The sequence below is a fragment of the Scomber scombrus genome, chromosome 5 (genome assembly GCF_963691925.1).
Source record: "Scomber scombrus chromosome 5, fScoSco1.1, whole genome shotgun sequence".
Lineage (NCBI taxonomy): Eukaryota > Metazoa > Chordata > Actinopteri > Scombriformes > Scombridae > Scomber > Scomber scombrus.
This window is the reverse complement of record NC_084974.1, coordinates 4753221-4778067: the sequence shown is the minus strand read 5'-3', so window position 1 is coordinate 4778067 and position 24847 is coordinate 4753221. Positions and strand designations below refer to the sequence as shown.

The 24847-nt window shown below is 34.8% G+C and overlaps 1 protein-coding gene across 3 annotated transcripts in view; it reads right to left on the bottom strand.

Moving 5' to 3' along the window:
* LOC133980447 (tubulin-specific chaperone cofactor E-like protein) overlaps positions 1 to 24554 on the bottom strand; it is a 44491-nt gene extending 19937 nt beyond the window's left edge. The window contains exons 1-8 of one of the 3 annotated variants that reach the window (XM_062419169.1): positions 23537 to 24554; positions 21666 to 21793; positions 21431 to 21501; positions 19516 to 19695; positions 18381 to 18520; positions 18082 to 18263; positions 17718 to 17974; positions 14501 to 14627 (exon numbers count right to left, since the gene is read on the bottom strand). In XM_062419169.1, the coding sequence (XP_062275153.1) occupies positions 14501 to 14627; positions 17718 to 17974; positions 18082 to 18263; positions 18381 to 18520; positions 19516 to 19695; positions 21431 to 21501; positions 21666 to 21691 (983 nt within the window). In that variant the 5' untranslated portion in view covers positions 21692 to 21793; positions 23537 to 24554. Of the gene's footprint in view, positions 1 to 14500; positions 14628 to 17717; positions 17975 to 18081; positions 18264 to 18380; positions 18521 to 19515; positions 19696 to 20762; positions 20833 to 21430; positions 21502 to 21665; positions 21990 to 23536 lie in introns of those variants that run through there. The other 2 variants (XM_062419170.1, XM_062419171.1) reach the window with 2 other exon arrangements.
* Positions 24555 to 24847: the final 293 nt, after the last annotated feature.

Genomic DNA, 24847 nt, shown 5'->3' with positions numbered 1-24847 from the left:
TAAACAAAAACACGTTTTTCTGAAATGACTGTTGTAGTATGATTACCAGGTGACCCTTGTTATGTAGCATGATTTTGGTGAGAATACAGTGTATAATATCAACGGTATTGACGATTTTTCACAATAAAATTCCCCAAAAATAAACAAAAACACGTTTTTCTAAAATGACTGTTGTAGTATGATTATCAGGTGACCCTTGTTGTGTATCATGATTTTGGTCATCCTACACTGTATAATATTAACGCTATTGACGATTTTTCACAATAAAATTCCCCAAAAATAAACAAAAACACGTTTTTCTGAAATGACTGTTGTAGTATGATTATCAGGTGACCCTTGTTGTGTAGCATGATTTTGGTGAGTATACACTGTATAATATTAACGCTATTGACGATTTTTCACAATAAAATTCCCCAAAAATAAACAAAAACAAGTTTTTTTAAAATGACTGTTGTAGTATGATTATCAGGTGACCCTTGTTGTGTATCATGATTTTGGTAATCCTACACTGTATAATATTAACGCTATTGACGATTTTTCACAATAAAATTCCCCAAAAATAAACAAAAACACGTTTTTCTAAAATGACTGTTGTAGTATGATTATCAGGTGACCCTTGTTGTGTATCATGATTTTGGTCATCCTACACTGTATAATATTAACGCTATTGACGATTTTTCACAATAAAATTCCCCAAAAATAAACAAAAACACGTTTTTCTGAAATGACTGTTGTAGTATGATTATCAGGTGACCCTTGTTGTGTAGCATGATTTTGGTGAGTATACAGTGTATAATATCAACGCTATTGACGATTTTTCACAATAAAATTCCACAAAAATAAACAAAAACACGTTTTTCTAAAATGATTGTTGTAGTATGATTATCAGGTGACCCTTGTTGTGTATCATGATTTTGGTCATCCTACACTGTATAATATTAACGCTATTGACGATTTTTCACAATAAAATTCCCCAAAAATAAACAAAAACACGTTTTTCTGAAATGACTGTTGTAGTATGATTATCAGGTGACCCTTGTTGTGTAGCATGATTTTGGTGAGAATACAGTGTATAATATCAACGCTATTGACGATTTTTCACAATAAAATTCCCCAAAAATAAACAAAAACACGTTTTTCTAAAATGACTGTTGTAGTATGATTATCAGGTGACCCTTGTTGTGTATCATGATTTTGGTCATCCTACACTGTATAATAGTAACGCTATTGACGATTTTTCACATTAAAATTCCCCAAAAATAAACAAAAACACGTTTTTCTGAAATGACTATTGTAGTATGACTATCAGGTGACCCTTGTTGTGTAGCATGATTTTGGTGAGTATACAGTGTATAATATCAACGCTATTGACGATTTTTCACAATAAAATTCCACAAAAATAAACAAAAACACGTTTTTCTAAAATGACTGTTGTAGTATGATTATCAGGTGACCCTTGTTGTGTATCATGATTTTGGTCATCCTACACTGTATAATATTAACGCTATTGACGATTTTTCACAATAAAATTCCCCAAAAATAAACAAAAACACGTTTTTCTGAAATGACTGTTGTAGTATGATTATCAGGTGACCCTTGTTGTGTAGCATGATTTTGGTGAGTATACAGTGTATAATATCAACGCTATTGACGATTTTTTACAACAAAATTCCCCAAAAATATGCAAAAAGATTTTTTTTCTGAAATGACTGTTGTAGTATGATTATCAGGTGACCCTTGTTGTGTATCATGATTTTGGTAATCCTACACTGTATAATATTAACGCTATTGACGATTTTTCAATATAAAATTCCCCAAAAATATGCAAACTTTTTTTTTTCCTGAAATCACTGTTGTAGTAGGATAATAAGGTGACCATTGTTGTGTAGCATGATTTTGGTGTGTATACAGTGTATAATATTAACGCTATTGACGATTTTTCACAATAAAAATTCCCCAAAAATAAACAAAAACAAGTTTTTCCAAAATGACTGTTGTAGTATGATTATCAGGTGACCCTTGTTGTGTATCATGATTTTGGTTATCCTACACTGTATAATATTAATGCTATTGGCGATTTTTCAATATAAAATTCCCCAAAAATATGCAAACTTTTTTTTTTCCTGAAATCACTGTTGTAGTAGGGTAATCAGGTGACCATTGTTGTGTAGCATGATTTTGGTGAGTATACAGTGTACAATATTAACGCTATTGATGATTTTTCACAATAAAATTCCACAAAAATAAACAAAAACACGTTTTTCTAAAATGACTGTTGTAGTATGATTATCAGGTGACCCTTGTTGTGTATCATGATTTTGGTCATCCTACACTGTATAATTTTAACGCTATTGACGATTTTTCACAATAAAATTCCCCAAAAATAAACAAAAACACGTTTTTCTAAAATGACTGTTGTAGTATGATTACCAGGTGACAATTGTTGTGTAGCATGATTTTGGTGAGTATACAGTGTATAATATCAACGCTATTGACGATTTTTCACAATAAAATTCCACAAAAATAAACAAAGACACTTTTTTCTGAAATGACTGTTGTAGTATGATTATCAGGTGACCCTTGTTGTGTATCATGATTTTGGTAATCCTACACTGTATAATATTAACGCTATTGACGATTTTTCAATATAAAATTCCCCAAAAATATGCAAAAAAAATTTTCTTCCTGAAATCACTGTTGTAGTAGGATAATCAGGTGACCATTGTTGTGTAGCATGATTTTGGTGAGTATACAGTGTATAATATTAACGCTATTGACGATTTTTCACAATAAAATTCCACTAAAATAAACAAAAACAAGTTTTTCTAAAATGACTGTTGTAGTATGATTATCAGGTGACCCTTGTTGTGTATCATAATTTTGGTCATCCTACACTGTATAATATTAATGCTATTGACGATTTTTCAATATAAAATTCCCCAAAAATATGCAAACTTTTTTTTTTCCTGAAATCACTGTTGTAGTAGGATAATCAGGTGACCATTGTTGTGTAGCATGATTTTGGTGAGTATACAGTGTATAATATTAACGCTATTGACGATTTTTCACAATAAAATTCCACTAAAATAAACAAAAACAAGTTTTTCTAAAATGACTGTTGTAGTATGATTATCAGGTGACCCTTGTTGTGTATCATGATTTTGGTCATCCTACACTGTATAATATTAACGCTATTGACGATTTTTCACAATAAAATTCCCCAAAAATAAACAAAAACACGTTTTTCTAAAATGACTGTTGTAGTATGATTATCAGGTGACCCTTGTTGTGTATCATGATTTTGGTCATCCTACACTGTATAATATTAATGCTATTGACGATTTTTCAATATAAAATTCCCCAAAAATATGCAAACTTTTTTTTTTCCTGAAATCACTGTTGTAGTAGGATAATCAGGTGACCATTGTTGTGTAGCATGATTTTGGTGAGTATACAGTGTATAATATTAACGCTATTGACGATTTTTCACAATAAAGTTCCACAAAAATAAACAAAAACACGTTTTTCTAAAATGACTGTTGTAGTATGATTACCAGGTGACCATTGTTGTGTAGCATGATTTTGGTGAGTATACAGTGTATAATATCAACGCTATTGACGATTTTTCACAATAAAATTCCCCAAAAATAAACAAAGACACTTTTTTCTGAAATGACTGTTGTAGTATGATTATCAGGTGACCCTTGTTGTGTATCATGATTTTGGTCATCTTACACTGTATAATATTAACGCTATTGAAAATTTTTCAATATAAAATTCCCCAAAAATATGCAAAAAATTTTTTTTCCTGAAATCACTGTTGTAATATGATTATCAGGTGACCATTGTTGTGTAGCATGATTTTGGTAAGTATACAGTGTACAATATCAACGCTATTGACGATTTTTCACAATAAAATTCCCCAAAAATAAAAAAAAACAAGTTTTTCTGAAATGACTGTAGTAGTATGATTATCAGGTGACCCTTGTTGTGTATCATGATTTTGGTCATCCTACACTGTATAATATTAACGCTATTGACGATTTTTCAATATAAAATTCCCCAAAAATATGCAAACTTTTTTTTTTCCTGAAATCACTGTTGTAGTAGGATAATAAGGTGACCATTGTTGTGTAGCATGATTTTGGTGAGTATACAGTGTATAATATTAACGCTATTGACGATTTTTCACAATAAAATTCCCCAAAAATAAACAAAAACAAGTTTTTCTAAAATGACTGTTGTAGTATGATTATCAGGTGACCCTTGTTGTGTATCATGATTTTGGTCATCCTACACTGTATAATATTAATGCTATTGACGATTTTTCAATATAAAATTCCCCAAAAATATGCAAACTTTTTTTTTTCCTGAAATCACTGTTGTAGTAGGATAATCAGGTGACCATTGTTGTGTAGCATGATTTTGGTGAGTATACAGTGTATAATATTAACGCTATTGACGATTTTTCACAATAAAATTCCACAAAAATAAACAAAAACACGTTTTTCTAAAATGACTGTTGTAGTATGATTATCAGGTGACCCTTGTTGTGTATCATGATTTTGGTCATCCTACACTGTACAATATTAACGCTATTGACGATTTTTCACAATAAAATTCCCCAAAAATAAACAAAAACACGTTTTTCTAAAATGACTGTTGTAGTATGATTACCAGGTGACCATTGTTGTGTAGCATGATTTTGGTGAGTATACAGTGTATAATATCAACGCTATTGATGATTTTTCACAATAAAATTCCCCAAAAATAAACAAAGACACTTTTTTCTGAAATGACTGTTGTAGTATGATTATCAGGTGACCCTTGTTGTGTATCATGATTTTGGTCATCTTACACTGTATAATATTAACGCTATTGAAAATTTTTCAATATAAAATTCCCCAAAAATATGCAAAAAAATTTTTTTCCTGAAATCACTGTTGTAATATGATTATCAGGTGACCATTGTTGTGTAGCATGATTTTGGTAAGTATACAGTGTACAATATCAACGCTATTGACGATTTTTCACAATAAAATTCCACAAAAATAAAAAAAAACAAGTTTTTCTGAAATGACTGTTGTAGTATGATTATCAGGTGACCCTTGTTGTGTAGCATGATTTTGGTCATCCTACACTGTATAATATTAAAGCTATTGAAAATATTTCAATATAAAATTCCCCAAAAATATGCAAACTTTTTTTTTTCCTGAAATCACTGTTGTAGTAGGATAATCAGGTGACCATTGTTGTGTAGCATGATTTTGGTGAGTATACAGTGTATAATATTAACGCTATTGACGATTTTTCACAATAAAATTCCCCAAAAATAAATAAAAACAAGTTTTTCTAAAATGACTGTTGGAGTATGATTATCAGGTGACCCTTGTTGTGTATCATGATTTTGGTCATCCTACACCGTATAATATTAACGCTATTGACGATTTTTCAATATAAAATTCCCCAAAAATATGCAAACTTTTTTTTTTCCTGAAATCACTGTTGTAGTAGGATAATAAGGTGACCATTGTTGTGTAGCATGATTTTGGTGAGTATACAGTGTATAATATTAACGCTATTGACGATTTTTCACAATAAAATTCCACAAAAATAAACAAAAACACGTTTTTCTGAAATAACTGTTGTACTATGATTACCAGGTGACCCTTGTTGTGTAGCATGATTTTGGTGAGTATACAGTGTATAATATCAACGCTATTGACGATTTTTCACAATAAAATTCCCCAAAAATAAACAAAAACACGTTTTTCTAAAATGACTGTTGTAGTATGATTATCAGGTGACCCTTGTTGTGTATCATGATTTTGGTCATCCTACACTGTATAATATTAACGCTATTGACGATTTTTCACAATAAAATTCCCCAAAAATAAACAAAAACACGTTTTTCTAAAATGACTGTTGTAGTATGATTACCACGTGACCATTGTTGTGTAGCATGATTTTGGTGAGTATACAGTGTATAATATCAACGCTATTGACGATTTTTCACAATAAAATTCCCCAAAAATAAACAAAGACACTTTTTTCTGAAATGACTGTTGTAGTATGATTATCAGGTGACCCTTGTTGTGTATCATGATTTTGGTCATCTTACACTGTATAATATTAACGCTATTGAAAATATTTCAATATAAAATTCCCCAAAAATATGCAAACTTTTTTTTTTCCTGAAATCACTGTTGTAGTATGATTATCAGGTGACCATTGTTGTGTAGCATGATTTTGGTAAGTATACAGTGTATAATATCAACGCTATTGACGATTTTTCACAATAAAATTCCCCAAAAATAAACAAAGACACTTTTTCAGGAAATGACTGTTGTAGTACGATTATCAGGTGACCCTTGTTGTGTATCATGATTTTGGTCATCCTACACTGTATAATATTAACGCTATTGATGATTTTTCACAATAAAATTCCCCAAAAATAAACAAAAACACGTTTTTCTGAAATGACTGTTGTAGTATGATTATCAGGTGACCCTTGTTGTGTATCATGATTTTGGTCATCCTACACTGTATAATATTAACGCTATTGAAAATATTTCAATATAAAATTCCCCAAAAATATGCAAACTTTCTTTTTTTCCTGAAATCACTGTTGTAGTATGATTACCAGGTGACCCTTGTTGTGTATCATGATTTTGGTGAGTATACACTGTATAATATTAACGCTATTGACGATTTTTCACAATAAAATTCCCCAAAAATAAAAAAAAACACGTTTTTCTAAAATGACTGTTGTAGTATGATTACCAGGTGACCCTTGTTGTGTAGCATGATTTTGGTGAGTATACAGTGTATAATATCAACGCTATTGACGATTTTTCACAATAAAATTCCCCAAAAATATGCAAAAAGATTTTTTTTCTGAAATGACTTTTGTAGTATGATTATCAGGTGACCCTTGTTGTGTATCATGATTTTGGTCATCCTACATTGTATAATATTAACGCTATTGACGATTTTTCAATATAAAATTCCCCAAAAATATGCAAACTTTTTTTTCTTCCTGAAATCACTGTTGTAGTAGGATAATCAGGTGACCATTGTTGTGTAGCATGATTTTGGTGAGTATACAGTGTATAATATTAACGCTATTGACGATTTTTCACAATAAAATTCCCCAAAAATAAACAAAAACAAGTTTTTCTAAAATGACTGTTGTAGTATGATTATCAGGTGACCCTTGTTGTGTATCATGATTTTGGTCATCCTACACTGTATAATATTAATGCTATTGACGATTTTTCAATATAAAATTCCCCAAAAATATGCAAACTTTTTTTTTTCCTGAAATCACTGTTGTAGTAGGATAATCAGGTGACCATTGTTGTGTAGCATGATTTTGGTGAGTATACAGTGTATAATATTAACGCTATTGACGATTTTTCACAATAAAATTCCACAAAAATAAACAAAAACACGTTTTTCTAAAATGGCTGTTGTAGTATGATTATCAGGTGACCCTTGTTGTGTATCATGATTTTGGTCATCCTACACTGTATAATATTAACGCTATTGACGATTTTTCACAATAAAATTCCACAAAAATAAACAAAAACACGTTTTTCTGAAATGACTGTTGTAGTATGATTACCAGGTGACCATTGTTGTGTAGCATGATTTTGGTGAGTATACAGTGTATAATATCAACGCTATTGACGATTTTTCACAATAAAATTCCCCAAAAATAAACAAAGACACTTTTTTCTGAAATGACTGTTGTAGTATGATTATCAGGTGACCCTTGTTGTGTATCATGATTTTGGTCATCTTACACTGTATAATATTAACGCTATTGAAAATATTTCAATATAAAATTCCCCAAAAATATGCAAAAAAATTTTTTTCCTGAAATCACTGTTGTAGTATGATTATCAGGTGACCATTGTTGTGTAGCATGATTTTGGTAAGTATACAGTGTACAATATCAACGCTATTGACGATTTTTCACAATAAAATTCCCCAAAATAAAAAAAAAACACGTTTTTCTGAAATGACTGTTGTAATATGATTATCAGGTGACCCTTGTTGTGTAGCATGATTTTGGTCATCCTACACTGTATAATATTAACGCTATTGACGATTTTTCACAATAAAATTCCCCAAAAATATGCAAAAAGACGTTTTTCTAAAATGACTGTTGTAGTATGATTATCAGGTGACCCTTGTTGTGTATCATGATTTTGGTCATCCTACACTGTATAATATTAACGCTATTGATGATTTTTCACAATAAAATTCCCCAAAAATAAACAAAAACACGTTTTTCTGAAATGACTGTTGTAGTATGATTATCAGGTGATCCTTGTTGTGTAGCATGATTTTGGTGAGTATACAGTGTATAATATTAACGCTATTGACGATTTTTCACAATAAAATTCCCCAAAAATATGCAAAAAGATTTTTTTTCTAAAACGACTGTTGTAGTATGATTATCAGGTGACCCTTGTTGTGTATCATGATTTTGGTCATCCTACACTGTATAATATTAACGCTATTGACGATTTTTCACAATAAAATTCCCCAAAAATAAACAAAAACACGTTTTTCTGAAATGACTGTTGTAGTATGATTACCAGTTGACCCTTGTTGTGTAGCATGATTTTGGTGAGTATACAGTGTATAATATCAACGCTATTGACGATTTTTCACAACAAAATTCCCCAAAAATATGCAAAAAGATTTTTTTTCTGAAATGACTGTTGTAGTATGATTATCAGGTGACCCTTGTTGTGTATCATGATTTTGGTAATCCTACATTGTATAATATTAACGCTATTGACGATTTTTCAATATAAAATTCCCCAAAAATATGCAAACTTTTTTTTCTTCCTGAAATCACTGTTGTAGTAGGATAATCAGGTGACCATTGTTGTGTAGCATGATTTTGGTGAGTATACAGTGTATAATATTAACGCTATTGACGATTTTTCACAATAAAATTCCCCAAAAATAAACAAAAACAAGTTTTTCTAAAATGACTGTTGTAGTATGATTATCAGGTGACCCTTGTTGTGTATCATGATTTTGGTCATCCTACACTGTATAATATTAATGCTATTGACGATTTTTCAATATAAAATTCCCCAAAAATATGCAAACTTTTTTTTTTCCTGAAATCACTGTTGTAGTAGGATAATCAGGTGACCATTGTTGTGTAGCATGATTTTGGTGAGTATACAGTGTATAATATTAACGCTATTGACGATTTTTCACAATAAAATTCCACAAAAATAAACAAAAACACGTTTTTCTAAAATGGCTGTTGTAGTATGATTATCAGGTGACCCTTGTTGTGTATCATGATTTTGGTCATCCTACACTGTATAATATTAACGCTATTGACGATTTTTCACAATAAAATTCCACAAAAATAAACAAAAACACGTTTTTCTGAAATGACTGTTGTAGTATGATTACCAGGTGACCATTGTTGTGTAGCATGATTTTGGTGAGTATACAGTGTATAATATCAACGCTATTGACGATTTTTCACAATAAAATTCCCAAAAAATAAACAAAGACACTTTTTTCTGAAATGACTGTTGTAGTATGATTATCAGGTGACCCTTGTTGTGTATCATGATTTTGGTCATCTTACACTGTATAATATTAACGCTATTGAAAATATTTCAATATAAAATTCCCCAAAAATATGCAAAAAATTTTTTTTCCTGAAATCACTGTTGTAGTATGATTATCAGGTGACCATTGTTGTGTAGCATGATTTTGGTAAGTATACAGTGTACAATATCAACGCTATTGACGATTTTTCACAATAAAATTCCCCAAAAATAAAAAAAAAACACGTTTTTCTGAAATGACTGTTGTAATATGATTATCAGGTGACCCTTGTTGTGTAGCATGATTTTGGTCATCCTATACTGTATAATATTAAAGCTATTGAAAATATTTCAATATAAAATTCCCCAAAAATATGCAAACTTTTTTTTTTCCTGAAATCACTGTTGTAGTAGGATAATCAGGTGACCCTTGTTGTGTAGCATGATTTTGGTGAGTATACAGTGTATAATATTGACGCTATTGACGATTTTTCACAATAAAATTCCCCAAAAATAAATAAAAACAAGTTTTTCTAAAATGACTATTGTAGTATGATTATCAGGTGACCCTTGTTGTGTATCATGATTTTGGTCATCCTACACCGTATAATATTAACGCTATTGACGATTTTTCACAATAAAATTCCCCAAAAATATGCAAAAAGACGTTTTTCTAAAATGACTGTTGTAGTATGATTATCAGGTGACCCTTGTTGTGTATCATGATTTTGGTAATCCTACACTGTATAATATTAACGCTATTGACGATTTTTCACAATAAAATTCCCCAAAAATAAACAAAAACACGTTTTTCTGAAATGACTGTTGTAGTATGATTATCAGGTGACCCTTGTTGTGTAGCATGATTTTGGTGAGTATACAGTGTATAATATTAACGCTATTGACGATTTTTCACAATAAAATTCCCCAAAAATATGCAAAAAGATTTTTTTTCTAAAACGACTGTTGTAGTATGATTATCAGGTGACCCTTGTTGTGTATCATGATTTTGGTCATCCTACACTGTATAATATTAACGCTATTGACGATTTTTCACAATAAAATTCCCCAAAAATAAACAAAAACACGTTTTTTTAAAATGACTGTTGTAGTATTGTTATCAGGTGACCATTGTTGTGTAGCATGATTTTGGTGAGTATACAGTGTATAATATCAACGCTATTGACGATTTTTCACAATAAAATTCCCAAATAATAAACAAAGACACTTTTTTCTGAAATGACTGTTGTAGTATGATTATCAGGTGACCCTTGTTGTGTATCATGATTTTGGTCATCTTACACTGTATAATATTAACGCTATTGAAAATATTTCAATATAAAATTCCCCAAAAATATGCAAAAAATTTTTTTTCCTGAAATCACTGTTGTAGTATGATTATCAGGTGACCATTGTTGTGTAGCATGATTTTGGTAAGTATACAGTGTACAATATCAACGCTATTGACGATTTTTCACAATAAAATTCCCCAAAAATAAAAAAAAAACACGTTTTTCTGAAATGACTGTTGTAATATGATTATCAGGTGACCCTTGTTGTGTAGCATGATTTTGGTCATCCTACACTGTATAATATTAAAGCTATTGAAAATATTTCAATATAAAATTCCCCAAAAATATGCAAACTTTTTTTTTTCCTGAAATCACTGTTGTAGTAGGATAATCAGGTGACCCTTGTTGTGTAGCATGATTTTGGTGAGTATACAGTGTATAATATTGACGCTATTGACGATTTTTCACAATAAAATTCCCCAAAAATAAATAAAAACAAGTTTTTCTAAAATGACTGTTGTAGTATGATTATCAGGTGACCCTTGTTGTGTATCATGATTTTGGTCATCCTACACCGTATAATATTAACGCTATTGACGATTTTTCACAATAAAATTCCCCAAAAATATGCAAAAAGACGTTTTTCTAAAATGACTGTTGTAGTATGATTATCAGGTGACCCTTGTTGTGTATCATGATTTTGGTAATCCTACACTGTATAATATTAACGCTATTGACGATTTTTCACAATAAAATTCCCCAAAAATAAACAAAAACACGTTTTTCTGAAATGACTGTTGTAGTATGATTATCAGGTGACCCTTGTTGTGTAGCATGATTTTGGTGAGTATACAGTGTATAATATTAACGCTATTGACGATTTTTCACAATAAAATTCCCCAAAAATATGCAAAAAGATTTTTTTTCTAAAACGACTGTTGTAGTATGATTATCAGGTGACCCTTGTTGTGTATCATGATTTTGGTCATCCTACACTGTATAATATTAACGCTATTGACGATTTTTCACAATAAAATTCCCCAAAAATAAACAAAAACACGTTTTTTTAAAATGACTGTTGTAGTATTGTTATCAGGTGACCCTTGTTGTGTATAATTATTTTGGTCATCCTACACTGTATAATATTAACGCTATTGACGATTTTTCACAATAAAATTACCCAAAAATAAACAAAGACACTATTTTCTGAAATGACTGTTGTAGTATGATTATCAGGTGACCCTTGTTGTATAGCATGATTTTGGTCATCCTACACTGTATAATATTAACGCTATTGAAAATATTTCACAATAAAATTCCCCAAAAATAAACAAAAACATGTTTTTCTGAAATCACTGTTGTAGTAGGATTATCAGGTGACCATTGTTGTGTAGCATGATTTTGGTGAGTATACAGTGTATAATATCAACGCTATTGACGATCTTTCACAATAAAATTCCCCAAAAATATGCAAAAAGATTTTTTTTCTGAAATGACTGTTGTAGTATGATTATCAGGTGACCCTTGTTGTGTATCATGATTTTGGTCATCCTACACTGTATAATATTAACGCTATTGACGATTTTTCACCATAAAATTCCCCAAAAATAAACAAAAACACCTTTTTATGAAATCACTTATGTAGTATGATTACCAGGTGACCCTTGTTGTGTAGCATGATTTTGGTGAGTATACAGTGTATAATATTGACGATATAGAATATTTTTGAATATAAATAATCCCCAAAATTATATCAAAACTACTTTTCCTTAAATAAATGTTGTAGTATGATTACCAGGTGACTCTTGTGGTGTAGCATGATTTTGGTAATCTTACACTGTATAATATTAACGCTATTGACGATTTTTCACAATAAAATTCCCCAAAAATATGCAAAAAGATTTTTTTTCTGAAATAACTGTTGTAGTATGATTATCAGGTGACCCTTGTTGTGTGGAGTGAATATAGTGAAGATTACTGTGTATAATATTGATGCTATTGAAGGGAAATCAATGGAACGACAGCACATGACAGTGATGATATTGAAGTATTATACACAAGTACATTTTGTAAGAATAACTGTTGTAGTGTGATTATCAGGTGACTGTTGGTGTGTGGAGTGAATTTGGTGAGATTACAGTGAATAAAAGTGGAGATATTGAATATTTTTCATTTGGTACTGCACTTTGCAGACGGTCCCTAAGCGCTCACCTCTCCGCCCGCAGCGCATAGAGAGCAATATATTTCCTGCAGCCTGGAGGACGACTCGTTTTCGCAAAAATGAGTTTGTAGTCAATAGTCTACCTTACCACGATAGGAAAGAGGCATTTTTTATGTTTTTAACAATGTTTCGTTTGTGAGCTATTGATCGCTGAAGTTCGAATCTGCCAATCTCTTTTTAACTTTACCCAAGTGTAAGCTTGCATTATATCATAGTTTCAATTGTCAATTTAAATGACTGATATATCTACCTAAATTGTTAAATAGCCTACTTCTTTATACTAAATAGTGTAATTATTTTACAAACAGAGTAATGTCATCATGATTATGGATTCAGAAGTGCAATTTAATGAACGGGACATAGTATACACTTTCCCCCCCTTCTCTACATCCCCTGTAGTTCACACCCATTACTCAGGGGTCTCTAAAATACTGACAATATAATAATCGCTCAGCCTGCGGATCGACATTATTCATTTCTCTGTAAAGTGGTAGTCAGCATACAGTGATGTTAAAAAGAAAATCCAAGTCAGTTGATTCTGAAGCTCAACAGCTGATGTTACACCTGCTGCCGTACTGCTGTCAGCACAGACCTGCTAACACCCGGGATGACAACGCAGGTCAAGGCAGAAGAAGTTGGAGATGAGGGTACCCGTGTGGAGGTGTTATGTGTTCATTAAGTGATTATCATATCTTGCTTATAGTATATGATGTCAAACACCCCCCCCCCCCCCCCCCCCCCGGAAAAAAATTGAGTTCCCCCAAAAGACATGATATCGTTGGCACACTGCCATTAGACAATTAGACAGTAACAGTCGTGTTTTATTGCTTTGAAGGACTGCAGGTTGGTTGTGCGTGAGAGGTACGACAGGTCTGCATCACTCGTAAATTTTGTTCGTACCTAAGAGAAAATCCAAAATACGAGGAAATTGGTGAATGCGGCAAATCCTCGTAAATCACTCGTACGCATGGTTTAAGAACGAATCTGTGCGTACGAGTGGTTCTTGCATCTGGCCCATTGACTTCTACAGTTCAGAGAGGACCAAACGTAGATATACTTCTAATTCGACGTCAAGCAATCATCTGTGTTAGAAAGAATCTCACCTACAAAGAGAAACATTTTTTAAATACTGGGAAAAGTGGAATATGGTGCAACAGCCTATGGAAGATCAGTCACTCTAATCATTGCCACATCTTCGTAAGCAAAGAAATAATGTGTGTATTTTACTTTATCCTCATATTTGTATTATGTGATGTTTGTGCTACGACCCTGATGTGACTATTTGTCCTAAATTGAAAAACTATTTAAAAAAATAATTGACAAAAAAGAAAGAACCTCTCCACCTGCTAGGGAGGAGGTCCACTCTCACTAATGTCAGTCATGGGACTCACTGTGCTATCATGAGGCTGCGTCGCTCCATATTGGTGTAGGCCTGCAGCAAGGGAATGCCCTGCAGTCGCACCTCCTCCAACTTGGGGAAGAAGTTCAGCTTCTCAATGTCTTCCCATCGGTTAAGACCTGAAAACACACATACGGACAAGTTAGGACAGTTAGGAGAAAGAAAGAGGGACAGTAGACCAGGTAACAGAAGATGTACTGTGTCTCTTGTAGACAGCTGTGTCCAGGCCATGTGCTAACACTTTACAGAGCAGTTTTTTAAGTAACTATAAGCCAAATTATTCTGACTAGGAGTCTACAACATGATGTTGTACTTAGTCACATTGGTACTTAGAGCTAGATGCTAATGTCAGCATGCTAGTAAAAGTGACAATGCTAAAAAGCTGATGTTTAGCAGGAATCATGTTTACCATGTTCACCATCTTCGTTTAGGATGTTAGCGAGCTAACATTTACTAGCTTCAGCATGCTAGCACTCTCAAAGTGACAATGCTAAAATGCTGATGTTTAGCAGGGATCATATTTACCATGCCCACCATCCTTGACCTGATGAAGACGTTAGGTTAAAAGATAGTTATTAATACTTATCAGAATCATCTTTATTGGCCAAGTATGTTTACGCAACACAACAATCTTCAGAAATGAAGATACACATTTTGTTTGTGTTTTAAACAAAATGAATACATATAAATTGTAGGTACAATGGGTATTTTAGTGTTCCAGGGTTATTGCACACTGCCTGAGTTAGTTTGCACCAAATTTCATAGCAATCCATTCAACAGCTGTGAAGATGTTTCACTCTGGTCCAAAAATGTCAACCTGAATGCTGGACCATACAGATCATGAACGTCTCTTATAGTAGTTATTGAGATATTTCAGGCTGGACGAAAGTGCAGCTAGTATTGCATACTGCATCACGCAAGCATGGTTTAAAATGAGAAGGTATAGCAGCTTTAAGGCTCAATATGATCTTCCTGATTTAAGTGATTGGTTAAATGTATACAGGGTGTGAATGATGTCAATCAGACAGCTCAAGTTTTAATTGATTTGTAAATGATTTTAGGATTCAGACATCAAACACTGCCTAGCCTTAGAGCAGCCTAAATTCAGCACGTGTATTTGCTGGACTTGCAGTTGTTGTCAGCCGACTTATCAGATTCACGATTGGTTGGTTAGTAGGACTGGGTGTTGCAATGCCTGCAGTTCAGCACTTTACTTGAGTGTGGTTGTTCCTTGTCCTGATGTTGGGCGGAAAGTTGACCACCAGAGGATGTTGACTTATGTGAGACACATCTTCAGTTGTGTACCTTAGCGTTTGTGGGTGCTTTAGCCTTTTAATTATAATTAATGGCCTCCAGGAGTGTTTTAATTGCCTTTCTGCTGGCTCTGCTGCCAGTTTCATTGTGGAGTTGGCTATGAATCCCCAGCATCCCACCTCATGGGTGCACATTCTGGGGGAAAGACAAGCGTCTGGCCTGGGTCAACAAGCATTTTCCAGTCCCTGGCTGAGTTCAGTGTGCCTGACTCTGGACTTGAGGAGTTTGCCTTTCTTTCCACTCTGTCTCAGATTAAAAGGTGCTAGACATGAGATGGTTGACTGGGCAACATTCATGTCATGAATGACACAGCGTTGTACTTGCCTCAAACTAGCCACCAATCAGTAGCTTCTTAATGTGCATTTGAAGGAGTAAATAGGAGGAAGTGATGCATTGAAGTCTTTTTGAACACCAAGTCTTCAGATATTGTTTTTGTCCCCTCAACTCCCAAAGGAACTTTAAAAATAGATTTAACACTGATTCTGCTTGGACATAAGACTACAAAAACAACACTTTACACAACAACACTTTACATGATTAACTTTACACCAGACAAAGCCAGACACTAATTTCAATTCCTGTGAGAATGAGAGAATTATGCTTCTTCTTAAAGGGTACCACTGGCAAAAACCTATGTTTCTCTTTGCCAACAAATCCCACAAAACCGAAACCAACAACGAACTGATCCCACTAACAAGTATTAAGAGTACTGTGTACAAAGCCTGATGTATCTTATCCCTCTTATTCTTATTCCTTATGCCATAGAGCTCAGAGCTCAGTCTCACATACACCACCCTACTGCTCACTAGTGCACCAAATGTGTGCTAATCCAATGCTGAAAATAGTCTGTTTACTACTATTTACATAACACTGGCTAAAAACTACAGCACAGAATATACCAGAGAGGAACAATATATATATATTTGAGACACATTTTTAAAGATTCTTATTTCTGGATTGAATCAATCAGCATGGGGCTGAGAAGCACAGGCAGAGTAAACAAGGGGAACAGAAGAAGTAACTAGTGGTACAATCTCAGTCTCTGGGCAGAAGAAAAATACATCTTGAAGCCCGAAACTTGAGACAAAATAACTTGATGATTGTTTTTTCATGTGCCTCTGAAGAAGCAAATAGGAGGAAGTGATGCATTGAAGTCCCCTTTACTCCTGACAGAACTCTAAAAATAGATTCACCACTGATTCTTCCCAAAATAGAAACAAGATATAAAGCTGACGTCTAGAGGGATCTATTGTAATACTCTTCAAATAATATGAACCTTTCACAATACGTTGACGTTAGCTTGTGCAAATTTTACCATCCATTATTAAGTCATTACATACCGATGCTGATACTATCCTCCTAGAATAGATAGAAACCATCTTAAGATACTTTCCCTCAGTATATTCATGTAGCAGCTCTAGGGCTGGGATACCAATTGAGTACTTCATTCGATAACCATTACACATTTTGTGCACTTGCTTTTATCCAGTGTTTTTTATCTTTCGAGCGTTTAGGTGGCATCTTGGCTGCTGAACTGCTAAGCGCGCTAACTCAAATTCAACACGACCTCACCACCACAGATGGGTTGTAGCTACTGTGGCAGTGGGCCAATCACATGTCGCATCAAATAAAAGAACGCTCACATTCATTGGATGTGAGCAAGTCCATACAAATAGTCATATTTTCTAGCTCTGGGTGCAAAAAGGATCGATGATCAAATGAGGTATCATTTGACAGGCGTTGCATCGATACTACTTGGTATCGATTTATTTCTGTCAATACCTTAAAAGGTATCGAGTACCAATACCCAGCTCTAAACAGCTCTATATTATACATCTACATAACCACTATGATGCAAACATAAACACAACAAGAGAACAGCCTGATCCACTGACCTGCGTTGTTCAGGTTGACGCTGCGTAGATTGGGGAAGAGACGTTGCAGGATTTCCTTGCTGTCCTGAATGGAGGCCAAGTTGTTATTGGCCATAATCAGAGTATCCAGGCCGGGGAACATGGAACCAAACTTGCGGACTTCGGCCCAGTCCTGGAGGCTGTTGTCAGTGATGTGAAGCAGGCGCAGGCTGGGGCAGGCCAATCTGGAGGTGCTCACGCAACTGTACTCATTAAGGCACAGGAACAACTCCTCCAGACTGTGAGGCAGCATGGGAGAAAGAGGATGAAGAAAAATGTAAACCACTGTTCTGAGCTTTGGACATCCTTAAAACCACTCATCATCTAATGGAAGTATTTGTCTTACTCGGGTATCTGTTGGGTGAGCAGCAGCATAGTGTCCCATGACACTTGGGTGTTGTTGAGGACGAGGCGTCGGACTCGGGAGAAGGCTTCAGCGCACCTTGGCTCAAGGGTCATTCCTGCCAGTGGGTTAGAGCTCAAGTTGAGGAACTCCAGGTTGGGAATGTTGGAGACAATTTTACTGATCTGAAAACGAGACATAATGTGGTATTGAGAAAAAGTGTCCCTGCATATGCTTTTATTCTCTATTTGCTATATTTATCTCGTAACCTTCGAGTGATAAAACAAACCCAGAAACTGCACCTCATGCCAGTCCTGCAGCTTATTATGGGACAGGTCCAGTTCCACCACGTGGGTACAGAAGGCAGCAATTTCAGCCTGTTCTCCTGCCCTTCTGATTCCACAGCTGTTCAACACCAGCATACTGGGCAGGTTCAGACGGTCTGAGGGGAAGGTGGAAGAGGAAGGAAGGAATTTATGAGGATTACAAAGAGAAAGGTTCACACAGAAAAAGAAAGGTTTTTATCAACTGGGATTTGATTAGGTGTAATGAGTCAAAAAACAGTAGCACATCAGAGGAGAGAGTGAAGAATTTCCTCCACCTTCTGATATTCACGAATGTTAATGAATGCAGTCTTGTGCTGACACCACAAACAAGACGAGAACCAAACATTCCTCCAGGACATGACGACTGCAACAACTGTTACTGTTGTGCTGTATTGCTTTCTAAACTTCTCTGCCCTCCAACTCCAGGCATCTTACATAGTCCTGATCAATTCCTATCAACTGTTCCATGATCCAGGCTAGTTGGTAAAAGGGGTCGTGCCTTTGCAGCAGCTGCTCCAAAGCTTTAGAATCAAGTTTTCCCTTTTCACAGACACTGACACTTACCTTATGGCAAAAACTCAAGACATGCATGTTTTCAATGGCCTATAGATGCTCTTAATAGTTTTTTTTTTCTTTTGTTGTTAAATGTGCTCTATAAATAAACTTGACTTACTGATAGCAATTTTGATATAGTTGTTTACTACAGTATCTGTTTCCTACCTCTAGTAAAAGACAGGATGTTATCTTACAGTAATGGGTCTGATGTCTCCACTACTGGTCTCAAAAGACTAGAATGCAATGCAGCAACAAAAGATTTATTTCTGAGTAATGTAGACAATTGAATGTTAAAACTAAGCCCATTCTACACAGGCTGTGTGTAGGTAAAAGTATTGTGGGTGATGTAGGAGGATTGATGAGACAAAGCAGAGCAGCAGATGTGAGAGGGAATTTTCTATTCTATGCATTTTTAATTGTGTTTTTTTTTTTTATGCATGTACCCAGGAAACTCTGGAAAGCAGTACTGACACTGATTGGATTATAGTAAAGTAAAGTAAACATAACCATTTAAGGTTTAGCTAAAGTTAAAACTATCATTTTGTTTACAGCTCACCTTTCATGGGGGAACCTTGGGGACCTAAGGTGGGCACCACCACTACGCCCATGCCAGGTCCTCGGCGGTATGGGAAGTTCTCCGGGCTGTACTTTTCACTCATCACCTCCACAAAGGTACGACCCATATTGACCTCTGGTGGCTCCATGTCTCCGTTCCACTGAACCCCTGCCCCCTCAGCTGGCCGCCAGTGTGGGAAAGAGTCAAGTTATGAGTTATCACATTCAGACTCTGTTTTCACTGTTTTCAAGTGTACACAGGTACTATGAGAGTGTATCCAAGCACATTTTCATCTACAAAACATGATAAATAACTTAATTGATACTGCTCACAACTGGCTTTTACTACTAGAAAAGTAAAGACTGGCTAAAAGCTTCTTGATCCTCATTAGTTTCCATGAATAATGATGCAAGCTCTTCTTTCAAAAGATTGACCAGAACTACCACATTCAACATAAACCCAAACATTTGCCACAGTATAACGTATCATGTTATATAACAGGCTTATCACTACTGCAATTAAAAATACAGGCACAGATGAAAGAGAAACAGATAAATGTCACTGACATATTCTCTGTACTCTTCTCCACTTTGCAACTGCAAAAACGTTGGTCTACATCAAGTTATAACCGACTTGTATGATGTTATCTAGTAAGCTTGGTGGTGCAGTGATAGTTGTACAGATGCAAAACATATTTTATGTTTTTATGGCTCAGTTGAAGGTCTTTTCTTTTATCAGTTTGACCTAGAGCACATTGATTGACTCATTTTGGAGGCTACATTTTGTTCAAAATTGTTGCTGATTACTATTTTGTCACTTGACAGAAGGTAATGTTCTGTTCTATTAATGTTACTGTTAACGAAATGACTAATTAACTGTTTGTGCATCTTACACTAAATCTCAAAAATCATCACTTTTACATTCACTTATCAAAGATTTGTAACATTCCAGAAAGTCCACAAGCTGCAGGAAACCCTCCAACTAGCTTTCTGTCTAGACTTCAGTTCATCAGCTGATGTAAAACACAGGAACACTAGTGTCCTGTCACTCAGCACTAATAATGTCAAACTACCAACACAACTAACATGAACCATCAGCCCACTTATTTCACTGACTCATTTGTAGTTTTACTGCAGGTCTTCACAGCTGCCATATTTCATTCAATAATTAGTTTCTTTCTTCTAGTCCTGTACAAATCATCCATTCATTAAGCAGCTAATGTTCCATGTAGAATAAAATAGTCTTACATTTACATTGCAGAGACATAGCTGCTGCCTTCTTCCGGATGACTGTCCAGTCTCTTAAATGTCAGCAGTTCTTTTTAAAGAGGGGTACAAAATGATAATGGGATCAGGGAGGGACATGAGGAGGTGTCCTCAGCTCTTTATCAGCAAACCACAGAGACACTGTCCCATTTAAATATCCCTGAATTTGCCCGCAGGACAGAAACACGAGAGCTGATCTTTCTGCTGAACTTTTGAAAATATAACACAGTGTGAAGAAGCCTTTTTTTTTTTTAACCTTACGTATCACTTAAGTATCTATAATTAAAATGATAAGTATGTGTGTGTGTGTGTTTTAAGATGGTTGGTGGATGGAGCCTCACTGTGGAATCTGCTGCAGGGAAGCATAAATTATGTAGTGGATTTGCTGAAATCAAAAAAAGGGATCCTGTTACAATATTTTATTTGACCAAAATGGGCTGCAGTAAATTGTGGTGAGGTATGAAAGCAATTTGTTACTTTTCGGCTCATAAATTCAGTTATTTCCTGCAAGGCAATACTTATTTTTGACAAACACAAATAAAATACATACTGAAGGAGTTTGAGCCAGTGTCCTGTTTGAAAGAGGATGAGTCTAAACTTTTAAAGAGAATAAGGTTACATTTGAAAAGATATGGTACAGAGTGTCTTACCTGAAGAGACGTTTCCCTTGATTTGACCTCTATCACTGTTTGTTGTCTTTTTCTGTTTCTGTACTGATGGCCTGTCAGAGGAAACAGGAGTAGCTTAATTCATTTTGTATCCACTGACAAAATATTCATTCATTTCAAGTGCCACTGAGACTAAATTAACATTACTTTTACACAATGCAAGGTTGTCTATATAGGAGATGAGAGACAAGGCCTAGTATTGTCAGTATTGTCTTACTCCAGAGTGACTGGCAGGGTTGACATGAGTCTCCAGAAGAAATGTTCGTCCCTCTTTGGTCAGCTGTCAGTATTTGCTCTGAACAGGCCAGGGAAGAGAGGAACTGGGGAGGCGCTCAGCTCATGACACTGGAGAACAGGCAAGATCCAAAGGTCAGTTTCTGCCTTGTTACTCATTTGCCAATATCGGTATTACTGAAACAGCAATGAAGTACACATTTAGATTTTCCTGCAAGTGGAGCAAAGTACTACAATGAGCTGCGTAACTCAGACACAAACCAGACAAAGGACTTTCCCCATGAGGGTAAACAACATGACACAATTATCACAATTACATACACACACACACACACACACACACACACACACACACACACACACACACACACACACACACACACACACACACACACACACACACACACACACAAAATCAATGATTGATGGTCAGATAAAGAAGCCAAAAGGTCTCAATCATCAAAACATGATTGCATATGATTCAACACACACTGAGTGAGGTAATACTATCTGGAAGGGAAGTTCAACTTCACGAGGTGAACAGTTTGGCGAGCAAACTCATTATTAAGGTTTATATTTAATTGCAATAAATGCTACTTCCTCTACTAGATTTAGGCTGAGATGATGTGTGACTTGTGTGACTTCAAAAAGGTCTGAAGTTGAGTTGTTATGTTTAACATCAGCCCATAAAGCACGAGCACCTTTAGGTGACAGATTTTTCAATGGCGTTTGTTGGCTGTGCCAATCACCCTAGACATTTTTTGTAATTTAATATTTATTTGCTTGCATTGAACTCGTACATTAAACATTTTTTTGAAAAAAGATATTCGACGATTCAGCACTAAGTTCTTTTAAATTCGGCATACATCTTATTGAGAAAACAACAGTTATTTAGGCGAAATTTCAACATTTATATGTACATCCCTTACCTACAAACCCCTCACGGAGTAGTTTATTGTAATTGTCCTCCCAACAACAGTCACAACGGTAATTTTGTGGTTGTGTGTGCAGCTTCTTCTATGAGATTTAAGCTGGACTGATGTGTTGACTCTTGGTGACAGATAAAAGCTCACGTTTCATTTGTAACGTTAAAACCAAACGCCCTTTAAAAATATCGCATTTTGACATTTTTTCGCTTCTCGTTAAACCAATTCAACGAGCAGTGTACAAAACACGATGTCCAGAGATTCAGTACGAAGTGTTTGTAAATTCGGCATTGATGTCATTCACAATGAAACCCTTCTTTTAACAAAATGTCAACTTTTACAGGCGGCTTACTAGCTACACTTTAAGGAGTAATGTAACGTGTTTCGTGGGAAATAATGATGGCAACAACAGGCAAACCGAGCATAAAAGTTGTTATTTCATTGAAGTAATATCTATTTATGTCATTAGATTTATGCCAAAATTATGTGTAACTCTTGGTGATTCGTAAAAGGTCATACACTGCAGTTTTTACGTTAAAATTCGGTCAAAAGGTCATATATTTGTTAAAATTGGCAGATTTTTGAGTGGAGGCTGGGTTTAAATTTTTTTTTTTTTTTTAATAAAATCCCAAAAAATAAAAACAAGTAGCTAACCCACTACAGACAATAACAATACATTTACAATACAATACAGCCACAACTAAAGGAAACAACGTTAAACTGGTGAACAATAACGGTTAAATCCAGCAGACGGTGTCCAGTGTCCAGACTCGGAGCATCGGTGAGTCTGACCCCCAGCATCAGCGACATGGATTACAGATGGCAACCCTATAAATATACTGTCGATGATCAATAGATGATGACAATAGCCTACTGTGACATATCGTCTAAAAACTGACAGAATAAGAAGATCCGTCGTTCTACATACCTTTAATATCTACTCTGAATCTTCCTTGTTGATGAAAACAAACCAGCTGTCATTTTGCTCTCCCCTGCATCCTGGAAGTGACGTAGCTTATCACATGAAACGTTTTTTTTTCTTCTTTTAATTCAATAACTTCCCTTTGAGTTGGAAATATTTTTTAAGTTACATTCTATTTTATGAGGTGCTATCAAATTGGGAAGAGAAAAATAAAACAAAACAGAAAAAGACCTGAGGTACCTCCAGACAAGATGTGCCCATGATGTCATTGTGTTGCTGTTGATATTGCTGCTGATGAGGATTTGTCTTGTCTTGTTTCATGTGTAGCTCGCCTGACACTCTGCAGATCTCTCATTATGATGATGGAGCTGTTTCATGGTAGACACTGAGACTTGTCAAAGCAGGGAAAGTGCAGGTGTAACTAATAACATTATTGATGTTCAGGAACCATGTGTTGTACATACAGTGGCCTTTGTTAATGTATTATTAACACCTGTGCATCTCCTGCTATGAAAAGAAATGTATCTGCTGTGAAAAAGGCCAATTATGGATTTTCTAACGTGGCATTAAACCAGTAACTACATTTTGAAACTTGGACTTGTTTCTTTCTTTATAACATTTTATTATTTTGAAAAGGTTATGATGATGAGTCAGTGCATTGTTAAATGTTGTGAAATAGAAGATGTAGTAAAATACACTGGAGCCAGAACAATTATTGCCAAATCAACACACTATGTACAATATGTACAATACATTCCCAATTGCTGATAGTTGTAGCAGGGCACTACAGGTCCCATTTTGTGTGTTTGTGTATATGTAATTGACTAGAATATTGTGTACTGGACACCGTAATGTGCATCAATCAGATTCTGTTTTTAGCTGAAAGGATGAGGTCATGCAGTACAACTCATAACAAAACAGGAGTATCTGTTATTCTTTAACATGGTGTACATTTAAACTGTGTAAACATCCGGAAATGAGCTCTGACAGGCTACTTCAAGGACCTTGATGGTCACTGGCTTTATGCTACAGATGAAGCCACTAGAAATTTCCCCTGTTTCCGTGATGGCTCCTTGACCGCCCCTTGATAGGTCCTTGACTGGCCGATAATGGAAGCAGGGGGGAAATGCGATGACGTGTCAATGAGGCCCCGACTGGAAACGCCCCTAAACTGCCTGAGTGAAAACTAGTTGCAATGCTTCATTTTTCCACGGGGAGGCGCAGGTATTAGTGCAGGAGACCCGAGTTAGTTTTACACACTAATATAACTTGTATTTACTTCTATTCTTCTTCATAAAGTAGCCTTATACTATATGT